This window comes from Saccopteryx bilineata, chromosome 4 (genome assembly GCF_036850765.1).
Source record: "Saccopteryx bilineata isolate mSacBil1 chromosome 4, mSacBil1_pri_phased_curated, whole genome shotgun sequence".
Lineage (NCBI taxonomy): Eukaryota > Metazoa > Chordata > Mammalia > Chiroptera > Emballonuridae > Saccopteryx > Saccopteryx bilineata.
In genome coordinates this window covers 148,141,870-148,168,379 of record NC_089493.1, presented here as the reverse complement: position 1 = coordinate 148,168,379, position 26,510 = coordinate 148,141,870, and the positions used below count along the sequence as shown (strand labels likewise).

Here is a 26,510-nt window from a genome sequence, read left to right as displayed (position 1 = left end):
TACATATATACTATGGAATACTACTCAGCCATAAGAAATGATGACATCGGATCATTTACAACAACATGCATGAACCTTGATAACATTATACTGAATGAAATAAGTAAATCAGAAAAAACTAAGAACTATATGATTCCATACATAGGAGGGACATAAAAATGAGACTCAGAGACATGGACAAGAGTGTGGGGGTTACAGGGTGCGGGGGAGGAGAGGGAGAGGGATGGAGGAGGGGAGGGGCACAAAGAAAACCAGTTAGAAGGTGACAAAAGACAATTGGACTCTGGGTGATGGGAATGCAGCATAAGCAAATGGCAAAATAACCTAGAGCTGTTTTCTCTGAACATATATACCCTGATTTATCAATGTCACCCCATTAAAATTAATCAAAAAAAGAATAATAGAAGTTGAGGTCCCAAAGGAAAGTTGGGGTCAATTTAAAAAGAGGCTGGTAAGACATCCAAACATTTAGACTATATCCCACTTAACTTTTTTTTTTTTTTTTTTTTTGAGAGAGAGAGAGAGAAAGAGGCAGTGAGAGAGACAGGAACATTGAGCTGTTCCTGTGTGTGTCCTGACTGGGGAATCAAACCAGCAACCTCTATGCTCCAGGATGACACTCCAACCAACTGAGCTAAGCAGTCAGAGCTTAATTTTTCTTGATTTTTTTTTTTGCATATTTCTGAAGCTGGAAATAGGGAGAGACAGTCAGACAGACTCCCGCATGCGCCCGACCGGGATCCACCCAGCACGCCGCCCACCATGGGGCGATGCTCTGCCCACCAGGGGGCGATGCTCTGCCCATCCTGGGCGTCGCCATGTTGCGACCAGAGCCACTCTAGCGCCTGGGGCAGAGGCCACAGAGCCATCCCCAGCGCCCGGGCCATCTTTGCTCCAATGGAGCCTTGGCTGCGGGAGGGGAAGAGAGAGACAGAGAGGAAGGCACGGCGGAGGGGTGGAGAAGCAAATGGGCGCTTCTCCTGTGTGCCCTGGCCGGGAATCGAACCCGGGTCCTCCGCACGCTAGGCTGACGCTCTACCGCTGAGCCAACCAGCCAGGGCAATTTTTCTTGATTTTTAGAGAAACAGAGAGAGGAAGGGAGAGAGAAGAGAGAAGGAAAGGAAGCATTCACTTGTTGTTCCACTCAGACATGCATTTATTAGCTGCTTCTTGTGTGTGCCCTGACCAGGGAATCAAACCGGCAACCTCCATGCTCCGGGGCAATGCTCCAACCAAATGAACTCTCTACAGCTTCCCAATGGTTTAAAGCCAAGAAAGAACACTATCAGCTTTAAGAACAGTTTCTGGAAACAGGATGAAGAATGAGTGAAAAGGGATTAGTCACCTAGTGGTGCTTTGGAGCTGACTTGTAGTGGCTCCAGAGAGCTAACTGTTAAATTTTCAGGATTCTCTGAGCCAATTGACATCACAGGTAGGTATCTTCAAATTGACCATGGTGAAAGGATTTACACCAGAGGTCCCCAAACTTTTTACACAGGGGGCCAGTTCACTGTCCCTCAGACCGTTGGAGGGCCGGACTATAAAAAAAAAACTATGAACAAATCCCTATGCACACTGCACATATCTTATTTTAAAGTAAAAAAACAAAACGGGAACAAATACAATATTTAAAATAAAGAACAAGTAAATTTAAATCAACAAACTGACCAGTATTTCAATGGGAACTATGCTCCTCTCACTAACCACCAATGAAGGAGGTGCCCCTTCCGGAAGTGCGGCGAGAGCAGGACAAATGGCCCCAGGGGGCCGCATGTGGCCCGTGGAGAATAGTTTGGGGACCCTGATTTACACCATAGAAATTAGCACACCCTACAAAATCAAGGCTTTTCCTATTTTCCCAGAAAGCTGATTTATCAGCACTCCCATGGAATAGAGCCACAAAGGCCAGTAGGATGCTATGTTAACAGAGCAAGTGGCATGATGAAAGCCTAAGAGTGGCACTAAGAGCATCAAGTAAGTGACAACTGACAAATATTCAGACACTGTAATGTGTAAGATGTTGAATCAAGCTAAAAATGCAAGGTAGAGCAAGAAGGATGATTCCTAAGTTCCTTGATAAGTAACTGACACAGGGAATTCAGCTTTGCATTAAACCTGACCACTAGGCATCTTTATATAAAAATGAACATGAACAAATCCCCTGCCTCCAAGCACTCATAATCTACATAGGGAGCAAGCACACATCTAACCACATGTAATTAATGGCAACAGAGACTACCAGTGGAAAGGTGGTAGGGAATCACCCATATAACATTGAAGCCTCTATGACTTGGATTGGGGAACTTTAGTTAAAAGCCCTGAGTGAATGTCTCCTGGATGCAAACATCAAGAAGCTGTGTGATGAGTGACCTTCCAGCAAACACAAAGGAATGCATGTGAACGGGCTTTAGAAAATTAGCCTAGAGGTTCTAGATTGCCCCTTCCTTTGTGCTTGTTAATTAGCAAAAGAAAAAGAATATACTGATCAAACTAGCCCTTTCTCCATGTCAGCAAAATGGCCATTAGTCATTCTTTTCCCTTATCACCTGATCTCCCTCCCTTATAATCCTGTTACCTCTGTTCTGCTTCTGATCAATAAAAACTAAGGGAGAAAGAAGTTCAGCTCTTCTCTGCCTCCCTTGGCAGGCCTCCCCCTCTCTTCCTTCTTACATAAGTTTGTGTCTTGAGTAGATTTCTTCCATGCAACTCTGGTAGTTCCCAGCAGGCTGGAGTACTACAAAATGTTAGGAGAACAAGGTTTTAAAAAATTCATTTCAGCCTGACCAGTGATGCTGCAGTGGATAGAGCATCAACCTGAGATGCTGTGGTCCCAGGTTTGAAACCCTGAGGTTGCTGGCTTGAGCACGGGCTCATCAGGCTTCAGCGTAGGCTCATCCGGGTTCAGTGTAGGTGACCCCTGTGTTTTGGTCATTCGATCCCCGCCGGGGTCGCGACCCACAGGTTGAGAACCGCTGGTGTAGGCTCATCAGCTTGAGTGTGGAATCATTAATATACCTCAAGGTTGCTGGCCTGAAGCCCAAGGTCGCTGGTTCAGCTGGAGCTCCCAGGTCAAGGCATGTATGAAAAAGCACTCAATGAACAACTAAAGTGGCGCAGCTACAAGGCAATGCTTCTCATCTCTCTCCTTTCCTGTCTGTCTCTCTCATTCACAAGAAAGAAAGAGAGAGAGAGAGAAAGAAAGAAAAAGAGAGAAAAGAAAGAAAGATAGTTCAAGATCAAAAAGTGTTCATCTTTAAATTTTTTATTGAATCTACTGGGGTAATGCTGGTCACTAAAAGCTACAGGTATCAAATGTACAACTTAGTAACATGTCATCTGCACACTGTATCATGTGCTCACCACCCACAGTAATGTCTCTCACCACCATCATATATCCCCCTTTTGCCTTCTTCCACCTCTCCCCACTCCACTTTCCTTCTGGCATTCACCATACTGTTGTCCATGTCTATGTGGAGTTTCTTTCTATCTTAATCCCTCCACCTTTTTCACCCAATCCCCTAACACACTGCCCCTCTGACAGCTGTCAGCCTGTTTTACGTATCTATGATTCTGTTTCTACTGTGTTATTTTGTTCTTTAGATTCATATAAGTGAAATCATATGGCTGTCTTTCTCTGACTGCCTTATTTCACTTAGCATAATATTCTCCAGGTCCATCCATACTGTCGCAAAAGGTAAGATTTCCCTCTATTTTTTTGGCTAAGTAGTATTCCATTGTATAAATATACCACAGCTTTTATACCCTCTCATCTATGTACTTATGGGCACTTGGGCCACTTCCATATCGTGGTTACTATTAATAACAGTGTTCATCTGATTGATCCACAAAGAAATCACTGGAAACCTGTGCAAAGTGATTTCAAACGCACAGAATGAGGGTGACTGAATCTTTGAGAAGACAGGAAGCAAAACCAACCCAAAAGGAGGGAATGTCCTTAGGAAGAAGCAGAGACGTCACTTCTGTTGTAATTGAAAATATTAGAGAAAAAGGAAAGAATCACATTGGTAGAGTTTCTCTCTCTCTCTCTCTCTCTCTCTTTTTTGTATTTTTCTGAAGTTGGAAACAGGGAGGCAGTCAGACAGACTCCCGCATGTGCCCGACCGGGATCCACCCGGCATGCCCACCAGGGGGAGATGCTCCGCCCATCTGGGGCACCGCTCTGCAACCAGAGCCATTCTAGCACCTGAGGCAGAGGCCACAGAGCCATCCTCAACGCCTGGGCCAACTTTGCTCCAATGGAGCCTTGGCTGCGGGAGGGGAAGAGAGAGACAGAGAGGAAGGAGAGGGGGAGGGCTGGAGAAGCAGATGGGCGCCTCTCCTGTGTGCCCTGGGCGGGAATCAAACCTGGGACTCCTGCACGCCAGGCCGACGCTCTACCACTGAGCCAACCGGCCAGGGCATCTCTCTCTTTTTAGGTAAATTGAAAGTCATTTGTTAAGCTTGAAGGGAGAGGTTTGAAAAGAGTAAAAAAAATAGCCACTGTGGAAGATGGGTAAGAGAACTAAACAGGAAAATATAGAAGGCAGAACTGAGAAATATTTACCCCCCCAAAATTGATTACAGTTCCTGAAATGCATCCTACTGAAATATTTACCTGTCTGGCATGTATTGTTTCTTCCACTTCTTCTGGTAAGTTCCATTTACACTTCAAAACTAACTCCAACTATACCTTCCCAAAACGCCCCTAACCACTCCCAGTTATCATCCTCCTCGTATTAATGTTTCACTTTGTACACAATTTCACTGTTACCCTTATAATCCTATATTACAGTGCCTATCCTTATAGCCCTACAAGGCCATATTCCCTACTAAAATGGTAAGCTACTTGAGGGTGGGAACTGCACATATGTGAAGAGCTCAAAACTTGGTTCAACTGAATTTAAAATACAAAGATGAATTAGAATCTAACCTACAGAATCTAACAAAATCTAGGTCAGAAAACAACACTATTGCCTGACCTGTGGTGGCGCAGTGAGATAAAGCCTCAATCTGGAACACTGAGGTTGCCGGTTCGAAACCCTGGGCTTGCCTGGTCAAGGCACATATGGGAAGTTTATGCTTCCTGTTCCTCCTCCTCCTCTCTCTCTCTCTCTCTCTCTCTCTCTCTCTCTCCCTCCCTCCTCTCTGAAAATTGAATAAATAAAGTCTTTAAAAACAAAAAAGAAAAGAAAACAACACTATTAGTTAAGTTTTGACAGAAGTATATAAATTATAAGTCAAGTAATTAAGGGCAATAATAAAATACACAATGGTCAGAGAATACAATTTAGAACTGTCAGATAGATATAACAAACATCCAAATCTGTAAGAATTTTTATGAGTTTATTTGAGCCAAACTGATGACAACTGGCAGGAAGCAAAAATTTCTGAGATTGGATAAAGAGTAAAATGAAAACACAAATACTTCTTTTATATTGGTGGGTACCAATTAACCATTAACATTTATAGCACATATAGTATGTGGAGAACAACAATTAGGGCATCTGTGGTATGCTCTGGTGGGGAACTGTGCCTTGAGGGATATGACAGAAGGGTATTACTCTGACATTCCAAAAATGTTATCCTAGATGCAAAAAGACAACCAAGGGGCTTAGCTAACGTAAAGATTAACCTTTGTCAAGGAAGATACCAGCCTAGAACATGACTACCTGCCATGACCTGCTTTTAGCTAGAAAGTTCTAATTTCAGACCGTCCAATGAGGTTACTTTAAGATTCTGAGTTTGTAAGACCCATGCAGGCTTCCCTTGAGCTTGTCAGGTTTCGTATGTGGCCCCTTTTTCTTTTTTTTTTTTCCGTGTGACAGAGAGAGAGAGAGAGAGAGAGAGAGAGAGGAACAGATAGGGACAGACAGAAGGGAAGGGAGAGTGATGAGAAGCATCAATTCTTTGTTGTAGCACCTTAGTTGTTCATTGACTGCTTTCTCATATGTGCCTTGACTGGGGGGGGGGGGGGGACTACAACAGACAGAGTGACCCCTTGCTCAAGCCAGCGACCTTGGGCTCAAGATGGTGAGCCTTGCTCAAACCAGATAAGCCAGCACTCAAGCTGGTGACCTCAGGGATTTGAACCTGGGTCCTCCACGCCCTAGTCCAACACTTTATCCACTGTGCCACCGCCTGGTCAGGCTGTGGCCTCTTTTTCATTCACAGAACTTTATTTCATTCGTTTATAACCTACTTTGGTCTACAAACGTGTGCATATGCTTCTTACACTGATATTCAATGAAAAAAATCCTTATGCTGCTTGGCCGATGGTAGCACAGTGGATAAAATGTTGAGGTTGCCACCTTGAGTGTGGGCTTACCAGCTTGATTCCAAGGTCTGTGGCTTTAGCAAGGGGTCACTGGCTCGACTGGAGCACCTCCCCCGCCCCCGCCCCGTGAAGGCACATATGAGAAGCAATCAATGAACTAAAGTGCTGCAACTATGAGTTGATGGTTCTCATCTCTCACTCTGCCTGTCTCCCCTCTCTCTCAAAACAAAACAAAAACATCTTATTCTGCACCCACAAGGTAATGTTATTAACACTGTGGAATATAAAAAGAGGTTTTGCAATGCAGAAAAGATAAAATTACCAAATTATTTTACTACAAGATGGAACGTCATGATAATTCGGGAAGAAATTTAAGAGCAGATGAAAAGGGTCTTAGAAATTTGAACTTTATTCCAAAGGCTGCGACTTGAAGCATGTTACCTGGAGCAATACAGCTTTTTTTTTTTTTTTTCGGAGCAATACAACTTAATGTGTTCCTCAAATTTTCTATGTTTAACTTATCTTCTCACGTCTAGCAATTTCTGTCCAAAAGTTTCAATAAACCTGACTGCTATATTCAATACATATGGTTAATCTCAGCCTGAACGAATGTTCCATACCCTCTCCCATTCGTGGTTGTGGATAAACGCCTTTAAAGAAACAAACGAACCTGCAAGAGGTACCATGTGCGCAGTTCAAGAATTTAACAGAGGGTACGTTCCCAACTGTATTTAAAAATAAGGCCCTCTTTTATCAAGCGTCTGTCATCTGTTCTAGGTCTTAACACTTTCCATGGGAGGAACACTTCACCCTTCGTCAAGAACTGCGGCAGCAGCCAGTGGCTGCCAACGTGGGTCACCAGTGCCCAGATCCCAGGACTTCAGGGAAGCCCCAAACGCGTGGAGGGTAGAGTTGAAACCAGGGGTAACTAGAAATCAGGTATCCCAGGAAACCAGTTGGCAAGGCCAGCACCCCGACGACAGGAGGCCGGGCGGAGGGGAGTGATCACGTAGAGACCGGAAAACTTTCCGCACAGCGACGGGTGGCGTCCACCACTGGCCACTGGTTCGGAGCCGGGCAGTCCCCGAGCACCACGATCCGACCCACTCCGATTCCTTACCGTCTTGCAGAAGCTCCCGAACTGTTACTGCAGCCGCCCGAGAGCACAGAGCCGCACGGCCAGACACAGCGCCGACGCCAGCGCCGTCGCCAGCGCCGTCGCCACCTTCCATGTTCTCAGGTGCCCGAGTGATGACGTCACGGCGGGCCTGCACGCTCAAGTGGTGACGCAAAACCCCGGCGCCGCCAGGTCGTCCCACCCCGCCCACGGCTTCCGGCCAGCCTGAAGAATTGTCCTGTTCGGGGCCGCTGGCTCGGGCCTGGCTGGCAGCTGCGGCCGGCGGTAGTAGGCGGGCGCTAGGGGCTCTCCGCACCCGGAAGACGAAGCCGCGAGGCCCGCGCTTTCTGCCGTCTCGCGCCACGCCGCGGGGCTGGTGTGGTTCCCGCGCGGAAGAGGAGGTGGGCGCCGGGACGTGGCCGCCGCGCCCTAGCTAGAGCAAGTATTGAACCTGAGAACAGGGCTTTGCTGCGTTCCCTAAGCCCGGCTGGCGGGGGCTAGCTTTCTGTCCCGCGCCTCCATTCTCCATCCTGGGGTGAAGACAGGCGGGAAAAGCCCGGGAAGGAAAGTTGCCCGGTATAAGTAGAGTTAGGGAGAGCCGAGAATCGGTGAAGAAGAGAGACTGAACCAGGAAAAAACTAGTGGACTCAGTCTCTGTCCTCCGTCCCCGGTGATCAGAACCTGCTTTACTACTTCCTCTCGGTCTCAGCCACCTGCTACGAGTGATGCCAAACTTTTTAGTATTACAAATTGATAGATTTATCATGTCTCAACTAATAGCACTGAAGCTGTAAAATCAAGTTCATCCTCATCTCCACTGTTAACATCTGCATTATTCATTTACATAGATTTCTCCCAAGATAAATTCTGACAAATTAACAGATCAGTCACGATATAAGGTTAGTTTAGGCATTTCTTCATAAAAGGAAACTAATACAATTTTTCCTTTATATATTCAGGGAGCCATATTTTCCCAATTCAGACCTACGTGGTTCTCTTAATTTTGCTGAGAGTATTTCAAGAAAGTACAATTATATATATAGTTACCCTGTGCTAAAGGTTTTTCTAAGTACTTGATAAATCTAAATGCATTTTTTTGTGTGTGACAGAGACAGGAAGGGAGAGAGATGAAAAGAGTCAGTTCTTCATTCATAAACAAACATCACCTTAGTTTGTTCATTGATTGGTCTGTCATATGTGCCTTGACAGGGGGGCTCCAGCCAAGCCGGTGACCTTAAGCTCAAGCTGGCAACCTTGGGGTTTCAAATCTGGGTCCTCTGGGTCCCAGTCCATCGCTTTATCCACTGCGCCACAGCCTGGTCAGGCTCTAAATGCATTTAATACTTGTAAAGCTGCTGATCTAAGCCAGGCAGGTTCACATTGGATTTGGGCAGAGGATAGAGGAACTGTGGAGCTGGAAAGCAATGGGCCATTCTTGTTGAATAGAGTCTCACAACTACAGACAAGCAAACCAGCAGGGGAAAACCACTTCTCAGCAGGCTAACAAACTGGCCAACTGATCTCTCACAGTGGTGGGCAAGTCATCTGCAATCCGCCTTGAGGGCAAGCATCCATAGGCTATACTCAAGTGCCTCTGCCATTTCATGTACTAATCATGCAAAGTGCAAGCCAACAAGCCTAACACAGCTGTTTTCCCCACAATACTTATAACAGCTCAGGTGAGCAAGTCTCATGATACACTACATTATGCTTTCTCTTTGTCTCAAGTTTTTCCCTAATTGAACTTGTTTGATCTCAATCATGGTGTGAATATAATTGATGGTTCTAAATGGAGGTCACGGGAATTGCCAAGGGCAATGTGCTCAGACTCAGGTTTCATTATCTGAACACAAAATTTTAAGTAATGCTCTGAAATACGAAATTTGTTTTTCTTGGTCTTTACATTGAAATATTTTAGAAAAGTTGCATAATATTTATTCATTCAGTGAAAGGTTTTGAGCCCCTACTATATGTACCAGCCTGAGTTTATAAACAAGATTTGTTGCACATTGAAAACATCGCTTTGTTGCACACTGAAAACACCTGGAGAGCTTAACAATTTCTGATGCCAAAATTCTAAGCCCAAAGATTCACATTTAATTGGTCTGGGATATGGTTTGGGCATTCTGATTCTTAAATGCTCCCATGTCATTCTAACCTATCTTGGTTGAGAGCTACTGATTAATGAATTTATTCAGCAAATTACAAGAATGAAATTGTTCTTGCTAAAATCACTAATGATCTAGTTGCCATTACACACTTCTTTTCTGTGATGTTTAAGATGCTTATCCCCTCCCTCTTTGTAATACTCTCCTCTCTCTTGGTTTTTGAATATCATTCTCCAGGTTTCTTCCCAGGTCCAGAGTTCATCTCTGTCTCTTTTGCATTCTTCTTTTTCTCTTAAATGTTGATGTTTTAAAGTAGTGGTAGTCAACCTGGTCCCTACCACCTACTAGTGGGCATTCCAGCTTTCATGGTGGGCGGTAGTGGAACAACCAAAGTATAAATAAAAAGATAGGTTTAACTATAGTAAGTTGTTTTATAAAGATTTATTCTGCCAAACTTAGTGGAAATCTGACATAAAGTACTTGGTAATTATTATTATATGCTTTAACTTGCTGTAACTCTGCTTTATAAATTTTATAAAGTAAAGCAACTTCCCTACTTTATAAATCACCATTACTGTGGAACCAGTGGGCGGTTAGAAAATTTTACTACTAACAGAGATACAAAAGTGGGCGGTAGGTATAAAAAGGTTGACTACCCCTGTTTTAAAGGGTGTCTTGCAAGATAAGGCATCCTTAAGTATTGTTTATGTTTTTAAATTCAATTTATTAGCTAAATGTTAAAAACATTTTCCTGAGCACTATATCTTTATGACCAGTTATGAAGCATCACCCTCTGTAAATCCATCCCATGAGCACATCAAGTTCACTATGCCCAGATGTGAACTCATGTTTCTCTGACAAAATCCATTTTTCCCTCTGCTTTTCTATCTCATGGTTTGGAATTGCCATCCATCCTGTCTCTAAAGCCAAAAGTGTACATGTCATTCTAGAATTTCTTCTTCCTATGTAGCACTCACTGTTATAAAGTGATTCACCTTTATATGTTATAAAGGAATTTCCACCTCCTAAATACATTGCCAGCTTATTTCCAAATAACTCCTAAATTTGTTCTTCTCTATTCCACTCCCAGATCTTAGGTCAGACACTCATTATATGCATGGCCTGATCAACTACAATGGCCTCCCACTGATATTTTCCCAACAGCCCTACAACTTCTAGTGAAATCTTTCTAAATCAGAAATCTGGTTGTGTAATTTATTTCCCTAAAAATTTTCAATTACAACTAGTAACAAGGAGAGGCATACGGCCTGAACAAAAATATGTGGTATCCCCATGGAAATGTTACATGCACGGCCTGATCTGTGGTGGCACAGTGGATAAAGCGTCAACCTGTAACGCAAAGGTCGCCGGTTCAAAACCCTGCACTTATCACTTATCTGGTCAAGGCACATATGGGAGTTGATGCTTCCTTCTCCTCCCCCCTTTCTCTTTCTCTCTCCTCTCTAAAATAAATAAATAAATAAGAAATGTTACATGCTCATGTTAACATGAGTGTATATGTAAAAATCTCCCATGGAAGAGGAAAATGGTTAAGAACCAAGGCCGTACATCAGTGATTTTCAACCAGTATGCCACAAGAATTTTTTAAAAAATGCAATATCTGCCTGACTAAGCAGTGGCTCAGTGATAGAGCTTTGGATTGGGACATGGAGGACCCAAGTTTGAAACCCCAGGGTCGCCAGCTTGAGTTTGGGATCACAGACATGACCCCATGATCGCTGGCTTAAGCCCAAAGGTCACTAGCTTGAGCCCAAGGTTGCTGGCTTGAGCAAGGGGTCACTCACTCCATTGCAGCCCCCCTCCCCAGTCAAGGCATATATGAGAAAGCAATCAATGAACAACTAAGGTGTCACAGTGAAAAACTGATGATTGATGGTTCTCATCTCTCTCCCTTCCCCTTCTCATCTCTCTCCCTTTCCCTTCCTGCCTGTCTGACTCTATCTGTCCCTCTTTCTGTCTCTGTCACAAAAAATAATAATAATAATAATAGCCTGACTGGGCAGTGGCGCAGTGGATAGAGTGTTGGAATGGGATGCGGAGGACCCAGGTTCAAGACCCCCAGGTCGCCAGCTTGAGCGCGGGCTCATCTGGTTTGAGCAAAGCTCACCAGCTTGGACCCAAGGTCGCTGGCTCAAGCAAGGGGTTACTTGGTCTGCTGAAGGCCCACGGTCAAGGCACATATGAGAAAGCAATCAATGAACAACTAAGGTCTTACAATAAAAAACTAATGATTGATGCTCCTCATCTTTCTCTGTTCCTGTCTGTCTGTCCCTATCTACCCTCTCTCTGACTCTCTGTCCCTGTAAAAAATAAAAAATTAAAATGCTCATTACTACCTGGGCCCTCTCACTCTCTAGTTGAGTTAGAACTCAAGCAACAATAAACCACTAATGGTTCACTGAAAACATCAAGCACTTTCAAGTATCTATTTTTATACCTGGTGGTGTCTGTAGATCCTCCATGTCCACATAGTGTCAGGTCACGCTTTCCTTCCTCCATTGTTGATGGCTCCCCTTTGCTAGACCAGTGTTTTTCAAACATTGGTCCAGTGCCAACACATGAAAGAGTTACCCATCCTGATGTATGAAAATTATGGTGTCCATAATCCTTGAGTCTAACCTGACCAGGCAGTGGTGCAGTGGATAGAGTGTCGGACTGGGACACAGAGGACCCAGGTTTGAAATCTCGAGGTTACTAGCTTGAACTCAGGCTCATCTGGCTTGAGTGTAGGCTTAACAGTTTGAGTGTGGGGTCATAGACATAGCTTGAACAAGGGTCACTCGCTGTGCTGTAGTCCCCTGGTTAAGGCACATATGAGAAACCAATCAATGAACAATTAAGGTGGAGCAATGAAAAATTGATGCTTCTCATTTCTCTCCCTTCCTGTCTGTCCCTATCTGCCCCTCTCTACATCTCTCTTTCTGTCTCTGTCACCAAAAAAAAAAAAAAAAAGTATAATCATTGAGTTTATAATCTTCATATATCGGGGTGGTTAACTCTTTTCACTGACTGGCGGTTGAAAACCAGTACTCTTGGCAGTTATTTCCACAGTAGTTAAATTGTGTGTGTGCATATATGTTTTGGAGCTACTGTTTTGTGCATATCTAGTAAGTTTTTAAGGACATAGGAAATGTATTTTCGTCTGTATTTTCCATGTATAGCAGGAACCTAATGTTGAATGAATAAATAATGTCCATGCCCTCAAAACTCATCAAGGATAGATATGTGTTAATATAAAAATAATTGCTGAGGCACATGGTAAAAACAAAGGAATGGGTGTAATGGGTAAATAAGATCAGCTGTACCTGGGATTCAGAAAAGACCAACAGGACGAGGATGATGAGTATGTACAGAGATTGTGGGGCAATGAAGATGTCCTCAAGATTTAATTAAAGGTACCACTTTGGTTAACACACTTATGGAATTTTCTGACTTGAGTGACTAGGAATTAATCTAATGAAAGTAACTTTTTTTTTAATGTAAACTGATTTTTTTTTTTTCAGATTTGAAACAAATCTATGTTCATGAAGAGCGACTGCATACAAACCACAATATGTCAAGAAAGAAAAAAAGATCCAATAGAAATGTTTCATTCTGGGCAGCTGGTAAAAGTCTCTGCTCCAATGGTTCGATATTCAAAGTAAGTATTGTTAAAATGGTGATTTCCTTTTTATGCTCTGACTTTTTAATGTAAGACCACCTCACCACATAGCTTCTGCAGACAATTAGCTTTGAGGTCATGATATAGGATTGAGTCCTGGTGTTCCCACTTGCTTCATATGTGTGTGGTCCTGCATAAATAATTAACTTCTCTAAGCTTCAATTTTTTTAATTTTTTTTTTAACCAGAGAGACAGAGAAAGGGACAGATAGGGACAGACAGATAAGAAGGGAGAGAGGGCCCTGGCCGGTTGGCTCAGCAGTAGAGCGTCGGCCTGATGTGCGGGGGACCCGGGTTCGATTCCCGGCCAGGGCACATAGGAGAAGCGCCCATTTGCTTCTCCAACCCCCCCCCCTTCCTCTCTGTCTCTCTCTTCCCCTCCCGCAGCCAAGGCTCCATTGGAGCAAAGATGGCCCGGGCGCTGGGGATGGCTCCTTGGCCTCTGCCCCAGGCGCTAGAGTGGCTCTGGTCGCAGCAGAGCGATGCCCCAGAGGGGCAGAGCATCGCCCCCTGGTGGGCAGAGCATCATCCCTGGTGGGCGTGCCGGGTGGATCCCGGTCGGGCGCATGCGGGAGTCTGTCTGACTGTCTCTCCCCGTTTCCAGCTTCAGAAAAAATACAAAAAAGCCTGACCTGTGGTGGCGCAGTGGATAAAGCGTCGACCTGGAAATGCTGAGGTCACCGGTTTGAAACCCTGGGCTTGCCTGGTCAAGGCACATATGGGAGTTGATGCTTCCAGCTCCTCCCCACCTTCTCTCTCTGTCTCTCTCTCCTCTCTCTCTTCCTTTCTCTCTCCTCTCTAAAATGAATAAATAAAATAAAATAAAAATTTTTTTTAAAATCCTCAAGGGTTGTAACCATTACAACTCTGTTTTAAAAAAAAAAAAAAGAAGGGAGAGAGATGAGAAGCATCAGTTCTTCATTGTGTCACCTTAGTTGTTCATTGATTGGTTTCTCATATGTGCCTTAAATGGGGGAGTCCAGCCAAGCCAGTGATTCCTTGCTCAAGCCAGCAACCTTGGGCTCAAGCTAGTTACCTTTGGGTTCAAGCCAGTGACCATGGGTTCATGTTTATGATGCCACGCTTAAGCCAATGACCCCGCACTCAAGCTGGTGAGGCCGTTCTCAAGCCGGATGAGCCTGCATTCAAGCAGAAGACATTGGGATTTCGAACATGGGTCCTCTGTTCCAGTCTGATGCTCTACCCACTGTACCATCACCTGGTCAGGCCAAGCCTCAATTTTTAAATCTATAAAAATTATAGTGCTTATAACTCCCAACTATAAAGATATAATGGATAGTAAATAAACATAAGCATTCATACACAGGTTGTTTTGTGTAAACATAAGTCTTCACTTATCTAGGACAAATCCCCAGGAGTACAATTGCTGGGTCATATGGTAGTTATATGTTTAGTTTTTTAATAAACTGCCAAACTTTTCTAGATTGTACTGTTTTATGTTCCTACCAACAATGTAGGAGGGATCTGGTTTCTCCTTCTCCTCCTCACCAACTTTTTATAACATCACTGTTTTTTATTTTAGCCATTCTGTTTACAGTGATATTTCATAGTGGTTTTGATGTCCATTTCCTGTACGTCTAATTTTCATGTGCTTATTTGCCATCTGTATATTGTTGGAGAAAATTTTTTTATGTCTTTTGCTACTGTTCTACTTGGATTGTTTGCTTTTTTATTATTGAGTTAAGTTTTTAAATTTTTCAATAGTGGTAAAAAACATACAATTTAAAATTTACTATTTTAAACATTTTTAAGTGTACAGTTTAGTACTATTTTTTTTTTTTTTTTTTTACTTTTTTCTGAAGCTGGAAACTGGGAGAGACAGTCAGACAGACTCCCACATGCACCCGACTGGGATCCACCCGGCACGCCCACCAGGGGCGACACTCTGCCCACCAGGGGGCGATGCTCTGCCCCTCCAGGGCGTCACTCTGCTGTGACCAGCGACTAGCACCTGGGGCAGAGGCCAAGGAGCCATCCCCAGCGCCCGGGCCATCTCTGCTCCAATGGAGCCTTGGCTGCAGGAGGGGAAGAGAGAGACAGAGAGGAAGGAGGGTGGGGGGTTGGAGAAGCAAATGGGCGCTTCTCCTGTGTGCCCTGGCCGGGAATCGAACCCGGGTCCCCCGCACGCCAGGCTGACGCTCTACCGCTGAGCCAACCGGCCAGGGCCCAGTTTAGTACTATTAAGTACATTCACCTTATATAGCTAGTCTATTTTCATCTTACAAAATGAAACTTTATACCTGTTAAACAACCACCTCATTCCCTGTTGCCCCAGCTGCTAGCAAGCACCATTCTCTTTCCCTCTATGAATTTGAATAGTCTGTATACACTGTACTTCATCTAAATTGAATTGCACCATATTTGTCTTTTTCAGTCTAGCTTATTTCAATTAATATGTCCTCAAGATTCATCCATGTTGCAGCATATATCAGAATTTCCTTTTTAAGACTGAATGATATTTCATTGTATGTATATACCACCTTTTGTTTATTCATTTATTAATTGATGAACACTCGAGCTGCTTCCATTTTTTGGCTAGTGCTAATAATGCTTCCTTGAACATGGGTGTATACATAGCTCTTCCAGACCCTGCTTTCAATTCTTTTGGGTACATGCCCGGAAGTAGAATTACTGTATCATGTGGTAATTCTATTTTAAGTTTTTTAAGGGATCTCCATATTGTTTTTCACAGTGGCTTTACCACTTTACATTACCATCTGTAGTGTACAAGAGTTCTGATTTCTCAACATCATCACCAACACTTGTTTTTGTTTTTTATTAGTTATTCTAATGGATATGTAGTGATACCTCATTGTGGTTTTGACTTATATTTTGCTAGCGATGTTGAGTATTTTTTTATGGGCTTTTGGCCATATGTATTATCTTCTCTGGAGAACTCTGTTCAAGTCCTTTGCCCATGTCTGAATCAGCTTATTCTGTTGTTCTTGAGTTTTTGTTTACTATTGAGTTTTGAGAGTTCTTTATGTATTTTGATACTACTCCTGTCAGATTTGTGGTTTGCAAATATTTTTCCCAGTATGTAGTTTATCTTTTCATCCTCTTAATGAACTGTATTTTGTAGAGCAAAAGATTTTTATTTAGTAATTAAATCTAATTTATCAATATATTTTTTAATTGTGCTTTTGGTTTGAGTATAAGAAATCTTTGTGTAGCTCTAGATTCTAAAGATTTTCTCCTATTTCTCAATTGGAGGGAGTTGGCCCAGGCACTGAGGATGGCTCCATGGCCTCCCTCCTCAAGCACTAAGAAGAGTTTGGTTGCTGAGCAACAGAGCAATACCCCAGATGGGCAGAACATCGCCCCCTAGTGGGCTTTCTGGGTGGATCCCTATTGGGGAGCATGTGGGAGTCTGTCTCTGCCTCCTCTTTTCTCACTGACTTTATATATATGTGTGTATACATATATACACATATATATTTATATTTAATAATTAACCAAATTACACTGGGAAGTACATATGATTGGTGATTGCTAAATGCCTAATTAAAGTTTTATCTATTTAAAGGTTGGCTTTTAGAACACTGGTAAGAAAATATAATTGTGATCTGTGCTATACACCAATGATCGTTGCTGCTGATTTTGTCAGATCTGTAAAAGCCAGAGACAGTGAATTTACCACAAACCAAGGTATGTGAGACGCAGAGTTTGCTCACTTTATAAAACTTGGAAAAAATAACAAAACAAAACTCAACTATCTTGTCTAATCAGAGGCAACACAGTGCAGAGATTTTCTTTTTAAATCTTTTCGTTTTATATGTTTTTCTTAAACAAATAATATTTTTAATTGATTTTAGAGAGAGGATGGAGGAAGAGAGAGAGACAGAAACATCAATCTGTTCCTGTGTGTGCTCTGACCAGGGATAGAACCCACAACCTTTTCATGTTTTTAATAAGTTTTTTTTAACTGTGTTTTTACTGAGTGTCTTCACACTATGGCTGGTGTACGGGTAAGCCTCCCTCAGCCCCCTTTCTCTCACCTAGACTGCGAGATTAGGCACCTCTCTCCCTCTCCAGAGCCTTGTACCATTCCAGACTACCGTTCAGTCAGCCCAAAGCGAGCTTTTCTAAAATGTCAACTTGATCACGTCTTTTAGACCTCTCGTTGCCTAAAGCAGTGATTTTCAAAGTGTGACTCCCAGACCAGCAGCCCCAGCAGCATCTGGAAACTTATTAGAACTGGAAATTCCTGGGCTCCACCCCAGGCCTCCTGAATTAGAAACTCTGGATATATGGTCCATGCGTCTGTTTTAAAAAGCCTAAGCTTGCTAAAGATTGAGAACCACTGACCTAAAGAGTTAAATTCCAGCACCTGTGAATAATACATGGCATTTTTCATGACCTAGCCTCTGAATACATGTGCAGCTTTATCTTCCAGTAGTTTCTCTTCATAGCCTGCCGATTTTATTATTCACAATACTAAGTTATTTTAAGGCCCTAAATATGCCCTAGTCTCTCTCTCTTCTCTACCTAGAATATCCTCAGCCACACGTACCTTGTATTTCTCTGGGAAGTAATAGTTTATGCTTCTTAATGCAGCTCTCAAGTTTTGTGGCCAAGGTACTTTCCTAATCCCCCTCCACTCATGTCCTTTCTCTGAAGCACAGGCTTTATGTTGTACTTATAGGCTCCTTGAGATCTGGAACTATTTCTTAACTGATTTGTATCCCAGCTTCTAACACAGCATTAAAAATATATAAGGTCTACCGGAAAGTTCTGTCCGTTTTTATCACAAGTTTTGACACGTAAGCACATGTTTATTTGGTGCATGTGTGCTTCTCTATTTTTATCACTTAATGTATACATACTGACATAGCAAATTAACTAAAACAAAGTTGATTCACGTTAGTCTTATGTGTGAAGCAATAGTGTACCCATGCTACTGATAAAGTTCATTTACGCCACTGTAATTTTTACAAATTTCAACAAGGAAGAAATGCTACAGAAGCATGTAGAAATTTATTGAAAGTGTTTGGTGAAGGAATAATACCAACTATCACTTGTTTTTGTCCATACAAAATTTTTTGAAGGGTAAAAAATTCAAAAATGAAGAAGATATCAAAAAAGCACTGGTTCAATTTTTCGCATCAAAAAATAAACAGGCCCTGACCAGTTGGCTCAGTGGTAGAGCGTCGGCCTGGCGTGCGGAAGTCCCAGGTTCGATTCCCGGCCAGGGCACACAGGAGAGGCGCCCATCTGCTTCTCCACCCCTCCCCCTCTCCTTCCTCTCTGTCTGTCTCTTCCCCTCCCACAGCCGAGGCTCCATTGGAGCAAAAGATGGCCCAGGTGCTGGGGATGGCTCCTTGGCCTCTGCCCCAGGCGCTAGAGTGGCTCTGGTTGCGACAGAGCGACACCCAGGATGGGCAGAGCATCGCCCCCTGGTGGGTGTGCCGGGTGGATCCCAGTCGGGCACATGCGGGAGTCTGTCTGACTGCCTCCCCATTTCCAGCTTCAGAAAAATACCAAAAAAAAAAAAAAAAAAAAAAAAGATAAAACATTTTTCAAAAATAGGATATACAAATTGCCCTCATGCTGGCAAGAAATCATTTTAATAAAGTTTATTGACGGTAAGAAAAATTTGTATTTTTGTTTTCCAAAAATGGACAGAACTTTCCGGTAGACCTTATATTAGACCTATAAATGAATGTTAGGTTGAAATTCTATAACTCTCTTTTGAGTGTCAAAGGGGAAAGTACCTTATATCATCAGGAGAAAAATTCTCCAGTCCTGTGATAATACTGTAAATGGGTGGGAAATAGGGTGATATCCAGAAGTCAGCATTTTGGCAAACACCCAGAAAGACTAATACAAGTAGTCTTCAAAAAGTCTTTAGAAAAGTTAAAATACATATATTCAGAGTTTATAACAGTAACCCAAAGATAGAAAAAAATTATCCTTTACCTATGAAAGTTCTGATACGTTTGGCCATGTTAAATATTTAAACTTTTATGTGTAAGAAAAGAGCACAAGTATACTCAAAGGCAAACTAAAACTGGGGAAATTTTTATAATATATTTTGATATTTATGATAGAGACTGTTCTATAAAAAAGTTAAATATTTATAATAAGAATAAAAGAAAAAGACTAAAAGAAAAATTATGCAAAGAAAAATGTACAAAGACTATGGAGAACCCCAAAAGAAAAATATAGACTATTGGATATACAATGTATAATAAGCTGTGAAAAAACAAGAACTTTCATTCATATTGGTATATATTTATGTTGGTAAATTCTTTTGAAAGAAATACTTGTAATATTTATCAAAATGTTAGATGCTCACCCAACAATTGCACACCTAGGAATTTACCCTATGAATATACTAAAAAAACATGCACTGTATATAAAAGTATCATCATCACATTGTTTGCAAGAACCATAAATGAAAAACAATCTAGAAGAACAATGTGATCCATCTGTGTACAATGAAATATGCCACTAAAAAGAGGAAAATAAGAGTGGGTACAGCTCCCAGATACATTAGCTAAGAAAAGAACTTGCAGTAGGCATAGCAGTATATGTGGAATGTTCACATTTGTTTAAATTTTACAGTCACACATAATACTGTTCTGCAATACAATAACTAATTCTTACCATTGGAAAGAGAGTCTTTGTCCAGTGTTGTACTTTTCATTTTATCAAACTTTATACTGTTCAATCTGTACTAAATGCAATTTTTTTTAATTTAAAATGTTTAAAATTAGTTAAATGCTATCTGGTTTGAACAAATAGATGTATGTTAGGCTAAAAATAGTTATTTTTTTATTTTACAAACACTAGCGTTTGGTATCTCGCATGTGTCTATGTGTGTTTATGTGAATTTTAATGTTGAGCTGTTCATTTTATCAGGTGATTGCCCATTGATTGTTCAGTTTGCCGCTAATGATGCAAGACTTTTATCTGATGCTGCCCGTATAGTCTGTCCTTATGCGAATGGAATAGACATTAACTGTGGTTGCCCTCAGAGGTAATGCTCAAAGAAATTGGAAGAGTTTTCAAAAAGATCAGAAAAATTTGTGAACATGGTAAACTATCTTTCTAGTTTTCCAAAAATTAAAAAGCAAGGAAAATAGAATTAAAGCCTTGGGCTCTAAATAAAGAAGCAAGAAAAAAATAAGAGATTATTTAGCAGCATACATGCAAAGGCATTTTCTGATGGCTAAAACAATGTATAGACCCCTGACAAGTGTTTTATTTTACCTCACCACTAGAATTTTTTTAATCTGTGGATCTGCCTTGAACCTACTCATAAGTAACTATTTGAGGCATTGTTTATAGCACTTTCTGAAACGTGCTATATGACACATTTATGACAGACATAAACTTTATGACAGACATACTTGCTCTAGAAACTATCATTCTATGATTTGAGAGCTCACCACTTATTTTTTTTCCCAATTAATTTTCTTTATAAGAATACATTCTTGCCTGACCTGTGTTGGCACAGTGGTAAAGTGTCGACCTGGAATACTGAGGTTGCTGGTTTGAAACCTGGGGCTTGCCTGGTCCAGGCACATACGAGAAGCAACTACTACGAATTGATGCTTCCCACTCCTAACCCACCTTTCTCTAAAATCAGTAAGAGCCCTGGCCGGTTGGCTCAGCGGTAGAGCGTCAGCCTAGCGTGCGGAGGACCCGGGTTCGATTCCTGGCCAGGGCACACAGGAGAAGCACCCATTTGCTTCTCCACCCCTCTGCCGCACTTTCCTCTCTGTCTCTCTCTTCCCCTCCCGCAGCCAAGGCTCCATTGGAGCAAAGATGGCCCGGGCGCTGGGGACTGCTCTGTGGCCTCTGCCTCAGGTGCTAGAGTGGCTCTGGTCGCAACATGGCGACGCCCAGGATGGGCAGAGCATCCCCCCCTGGTGGGCAGAGCGTCGCCCCTGGTGGGCGTGCCGGGTGGATCCCAGTCGGGCGGGAGTCTGTCTGACTGTCTCTCCCTGTTTCCAGCTTCAGAAAAATGAAAAAATAAATAAATAAAATAAAATAAAATCAGTAAGAAATAAATTCTTTAAAAAGACTTTAAAAAAAAGAATACATTCTTATAATTACCCTTTTTCTCTATCACAGTTATTTGGTTTATTCTAAATAACTGGGTATTGATAGGATGTACTTAATTTAACAATAATATCCCAACCTTTATGACACTGTACTAGATTATTTGACAATAATTCAAAATATGTCCAAATAATAAAACAAGGTTTTAAGTACAGTGAAATCAAATCAGATTACACATACTTTTATACTCATTAGGAGAGTTAAATAAGCTTTTAATGTTATTGGAATGCTATAAACCAAAATGATCACTCTACCATTAAGACTAATAAAACCTCTTGTTATGTACAATAAACATCAAATTTGGAATGTAAAAAATCTGAAATAATTGCAATTAATTATAAATACTTAAATCTGTTTTGGTTGAATGAATGCTAATTTAATTTTCTCACTTGCCAATGAAAACCATTCCCCTAAGAACTTTTTGATCTGGGAACATGTTGTCCTAGTCTTAAATTGATCCACTTAAAAATGTTGGGTCTGTGAATTGTAAAAATCTGATTCCATTTCAGATCGCTAGATAGTAAAATAAATAGATGGACTTGTAGTGCTTATAGGAATGTATTTTCTCTTCCAGCTATTTACAGTTTATTTGTTGTTGTGTTTACTTTATACAGGTGGGCAATGGCAGACAGTTATGGAGCTTGTTTAATTAACAAGCCAGAGCTTGTTCAAGATATGGTAAAACAAGTAAGAAATCAAGTGGAAAATCCCAAATTTTCAGTATCTATTAAAATAAGGTAAAGACAATATTTTAATCTATTGACACATAGTTCTTAAGGAAATAAAAGAATATTCCTTCTGTCTTAGGCGCTGGGGTATCCTTAATTTGTAGCTGGTGTGTGGAAATTTTGAAACAGGATATTTAATAAATGGATATATACCATAATTTTTATTTATAATTCAGAAAACTCAGGTTCGATTCCCGGTTAGGGTACACAGGAAAGGCAACTATCTGCTTCTCCACCCCTCCCCCTTCTCTCTCTCTCTTTTTCTTTCTTTCCCTCCCGCAGCCATGGCTCAATTGGTTCAAAAGCATTGGTTCTGGGCACTGAGGATGGCTCCATGGAGCCTTTGCCTCAGGCACTAAAAATAGCTTGATTACAAGTATGGCCCCACATGGGCAGAACATCTGCCCCAGATGGGTTACTGGGTGGATTCTGGTTGGGGCGTATGCAGAAGTCTATCTCTTTATCTCCCTCCTCTTACTTGCAGTAAAAATAAAAATAATGCAGAACAACTTTCTCTTTGTTTTTTGTTGTTGTTTTGGGGTTTTTTTAAGCAAAGAAAAGAGAGACAGACAGGAAGGGAGAGAGATGAGAAGCATCAACTCGTAGTTGTGTCTCTTTAGTTGTTCATTGACTGCTTTCTCATATGTGCCTTGACCAGGGGGCTTCAGCCAGGCCAGTGACCCCTTTTTTAAGCCAGTGACTTTGGGTACAAGCCAGCAACCTTGGGCCTCAAGGCAGTGATCTTTGGGCTCAAGCCAGTGACCATGGGGTCGTGTCTATGATCCCACCCTCAAGCTAGTGAACCCGCACTCAAGCCAGCAACCTCGGAGTTTTTAACCTGGGTCCTCAGCATCCCAGGTCGACGTTCTATCCACTGCACTACCACCTGGTCAGGCTCTTTGTAATTTTTTTTGTGTGTGTGTGACAGAGACAGAGAGAGACAGAGAGAGGGACAGATAGGGACAGACAGACAGGGAGAGAGATGAGAAGCATCAATTCTTCTTTGCAGTACCTTAGTTGTTCATTGACTGCTTTCTCATATGTGCCTTGACTGGGGGGCTACAGCAGACTGAGTGACCCCTTGCTCAAGCCAGCAACCTTGGGTTTAAGCTGGTGAGCCCGTGCTCAAACCAGAAAAATTCGCACTCAAGCTGGTTACCTCAGGGTTTCGAACCTGGGTCTTCCGCATCCCAGTCCGACACTCCCATCTACTGCGCCACCGCCTGATCAGGCTCTTTGTAATTTTTTTTTAATTTTTATTTTATTTATTCATTTTAGAGAGGAGAGAGAGGGGGAGAGAGAGAGAGAGAGAGAGAGAGAAGAGAGAGACAGGGGGGAGAAGCTGGAAGCATCAACTCCCATATGTGCCTTGACCAGGCAAGCCCAGGGTTTCGAACCAGCGACCTCAGCATTTCCAGGTCAATGCTTTATCCACTGCGCCACCACAGGTCAGGCTTTTTGTAATTTTTAATAGAAATTAAAACATCCCTTTATTATTAAAAACTTTATCCCAAAAGAAATCCTTAACATTTTCTATGTATACTTCATTAATGCTAAGAAACATTCCTAGTACTAAGAATAGAAAATAGGAATGGTATGTACACTGAAATTTCACAATGAAAAAAAAATAAACCAGGTTTCAAGTTTTTTTGGTGACAAGTTAAAAACCTATTTCAAGATAAAGTATTATGTTCTCCTCTTGGGGGAGGGGGTATGCACAGCACTTATTAGAACAGCATTTTCAGTTCATGTGTGACAGTATTTGGTTGACCTTTACACTTATGAAACCCAAAGGGAAGGAACACTGGGTAAGACAAAATGTGTCATCCTGTTGTTGCTGACAGTGAAATAGCTAAATTTGAAATCTTAAATAGGAACTCATCCCTGAGCATAAAAACCTCACTAATCACAGCATGTAGTGATAACATATAGCAAAAACTAATGTTTTATATGAAATATTATTTTATTTGGTTTACTAATTCAGCTTTCATTTGTGGGCTGTAAAAAGATGGATATATTTTTGAAATTATAGGATCCATGATGACATCATAAGAACTGTAGATCTTTGTCGAAAAGCTGAAGCAACAGGAGTTTCTTGGATTACAGTCCATGGAAGAACTGTTGAAGAAAGACATCAGCCAGTTCACTATGAAGCCATTAAAATAATTAAGGAAAATATGTCTATACCTGTTATTGCTAATGGAGACATCAGAAGCTTAAAAGAAGCAGAAAATGTGTGGCATATTACTGGGACAGATGGTAAGAAATAAGTACTTGTACATTTGTCTTCTAATTAGCAAAAAAGTAGGGTGGGAGAATAACAATGTTTTCCTTTTTCTTCAAATTGGAACTGTATTTTTCTTTTGTATTGGTTTAAGCTAAGCAATTTATTAAAATTATGTTAACTCTTCTGCTTAGAAATAATAGATTATTTTAATTGGGTTAAATTCAGTTACTTTACTGCCTCCATCATAGCCAGTAAATGACCAGTTAAGAATCTTCCAGGTAGGCCCTGGCCGGTTGGCTCTGCAGTAGAGCGTCGGCCCAGCATGTGGAAGTCCCAGGTTTGATTCCTGGTCAGGGCACACAGGAGAAGCACCCATCTGCTTTCCACCCTTCCCCCTCTCCTTTCTCTCTATCTCTCTCTTCCCTTCCCACAGCCAAGGCTCCATTGGAGCAAAGTTGGCCCGGGCACTGAGAACCTGAGGATGGTTCTGTGGCCTCTGCTTCAGGCGCTAGAATGGCTCCGCCTGCAGAGGAACAATGCCCCAGATGGGCAGAGCATCGCCCCCTGGTGGGCATGCTGGGTGGATCCCGGTTGGGTGCATGCAGGAGTCTGTCTGACTGCCTCCCCACTTCTAACTTTGGAAAAAAACAAACAAAAAAAGAATCTTCCAAATAGCCTATTAGTAAAATAGAACACCTAGACTAGAATTGATAGTGAACGCAAGAGTAGTCAGTCATAGGAACCAAAAGAACTTCAGACTGCTAGGCAGTTTTATTATCCCCTTAAATTACTGGCATACCGAGCCCTGTGGTACCTATTGCTCACTGGGAGAATGGAAGCAAGCCCAATTTACGACAATTTGGATATACCCTTAACAAAAAGCCTAAAGACTGTTTAATGTATAAGTCTTAATAAAAAATACCTGTAAGCACCATTAAACTTTCTGGGTTTAGCCTGACCTGTGGTGGTGCAGTGGAAAAACCGTCAACCTGGAAATGCTGAGGTCGCCGGTTCAAAACCCTGGGCTTGCCTGGTCAAGGCACATATGGGAGTTGATGCTTCCAGCTCCTCCCCCTTCTCTCTCTCTGTCTCTCTCTCTCCCTCTCTCTGTCCTCTCTAAAAAAAAAAAAAAACTTTCTGGGTTTAGAAAAAGAATTACCAGACCTGGCTGGTGGCTCAGTTGTGGGTTAGATTCCCAGTCAGGGCACACATGATAGGTGACCATCTGCTTCTCTCCCCCTTCTTTTCCTCTTCCACTCTTGCAGCCAGTGGCTCAATTGGTTGAGCATGGCCCTAGGTGCTGAGGATGGCTCAGTTGATCTGAGTGCATCAGCCTCAGGTGCTAAAAATAGCTCGGTACTTGAGCATCATCCCAAGATAGGGTTGCCAGGTGGATTCCAGTTGGGGCTCATGCAGGAGCCTTCCTCACTATCTCCTCTCCTCTGACTTAAAAAAAGAAAAGAAACTATCAAAATAAATTGTATTATAACTGAATTAAATATTATATTATAAAACCTTATAATAATATTTTATTTTTAATATTGTCAGTTTGTTTGAATTTTACCTTGTAACTATGAGTTCTTAATGTGTGGACAAACGTGATATGCTTTAATTTGTAGGTGTGATGGTTGCAAGAGGACTCCTAGCAAACCCAGCCATGTTTGCCGGATATGAGGAAACTCCCCTAAAATGCATGTGGGACTGGGTTGACCTTGCTCTTGAACTGGGAACTCCTTATATGTGTTTCCATCAACATTTAATGTACATGATGGAAAAGATAACCTCAAGGCAAGAAAAAAGAGTATTTAATGCTTTGTCAAGCACATCTGCAGTCTTAGATTACCTTACAAATCATTATGGGATTTGACTGAACTTCCTGAATTGTTTTAATATATATTTTAAAGGAATTGTGTTTTTAACATTTTTAAATAAAACTTTTTATTTTCATACTAAAATTATGACTTATATAGTATCTGTAAATCAATGTAAAATATGTTTTTAATGGAAAACAAAGTGCAGAGAAGTGACAGAACAAATGCCAGCCTCTGTAAACTGAGAAGAAACAAGACATTCTATATAGAATTGCACGCAGGGCTTAGACTAAAAGTTCAAATTGGAAAATCAAACTGGTACTTCCTAATTAATGAATTACACCTCACAAGGTTTTTGTTTAAATAGTATCTGGCTGAATTTAATTTGGTGTGTTTTTAATAATTTAAAACTAAGTCTCATGTAACTCCTTAAATGGCATTAAATCTGTTACATTTCAAGACTTCTAGATCAT

The 26,510-nt window shown here is 41.7% G+C and overlaps 2 protein-coding genes and 1 non-coding gene across 9 annotated transcripts in view; 2 read left to right on the top strand and 1 right to left on the bottom strand.

Moving 5' to 3' along the window:
- The window catches only part of COG5 (component of oligomeric golgi complex 5), a 484,934-nt gene extending 477,410 nt beyond the window's left edge, over positions 1 to 7,524 (bottom strand). For both annotated transcript variants that reach the window (XM_066272211.1, XM_066272212.1), the window contains exon 1: positions 7,395 to 7,524. In XM_066272211.1, the coding sequence (XP_066128308.1) occupies positions 7,395 to 7,506 (112 nt within the window). In that variant the 5' untranslated portion in view covers positions 7,507 to 7,524. The remainder of the gene's footprint in view (positions 1 to 7,394) is intronic.
- Positions 7,525 to 7,603: 79 nt separating this feature from the next.
- On the top strand, positions 7,604 to 26,166 carry DUS4L (dihydrouridine synthase 4 like). Of its 6 annotated transcripts, none has more exons than XM_066272200.1 (7): positions 7,604 to 7,792; positions 13,024 to 13,160; positions 16,728 to 16,849; positions 20,066 to 20,183; positions 21,886 to 22,008; positions 24,032 to 24,258; positions 25,846 to 26,166. In XM_066272200.1, exons 2-7 carry the CDS (start codon positions 13,039 to 13,041, stop codon positions 26,091 to 26,093), a joined length of 960 nt encoding a protein of 319 aa, XP_066128297.1. In that variant the 5' UTR covers positions 7,604 to 7,792; positions 13,024 to 13,038; the 3' UTR covers positions 26,094 to 26,166. The 6 variants fall into 6 exon arrangements, with proteins under 6 accessions (XP_066128297.1, XP_066128296.1, XP_066128298.1 ...); XM_066272199.1 differs by having other exon boundaries at positions 7,604 to 7,829; XM_066272201.1 differs by having other exon boundaries at positions 7,604 to 7,833.
- TRNAI-GAU (transfer RNA isoleucine (anticodon GAU)) lies at positions 13,420 to 13,495 on the top strand. Its single transcript has one exon. It is a non-coding gene; the product is annotated as a tRNA-Ile (tRNA).
- Positions 26,167 to 26,510: the final 344 nt, after the last annotated feature.

What these genes read in the sequence shown, in the direction of transcription:
- DUS4L (XM_066272200.1), top strand. Translation starts at nt 13,039, where the DNA reads ATGTTCATGAAGAGCGACTGCATACAAACCACAATATGTCAAGAAAGA. An exon ending in CCAATGGTTCGATATTCAAA is followed by an intron (nt 13,161 to 16,727) that starts GTAAGTATTGTT and finishes ATCTATTTAAAG; the next exon opens with GTTGGCTTTTAGAACACTGG. An exon ending in TGAATTTACCACAAACCAAG is followed by an intron (nt 16,850 to 20,065) that starts GTATGTGAGACG and finishes TCATTTTATCAG; the next exon opens with GTGATTGCCCATTGATTGTT.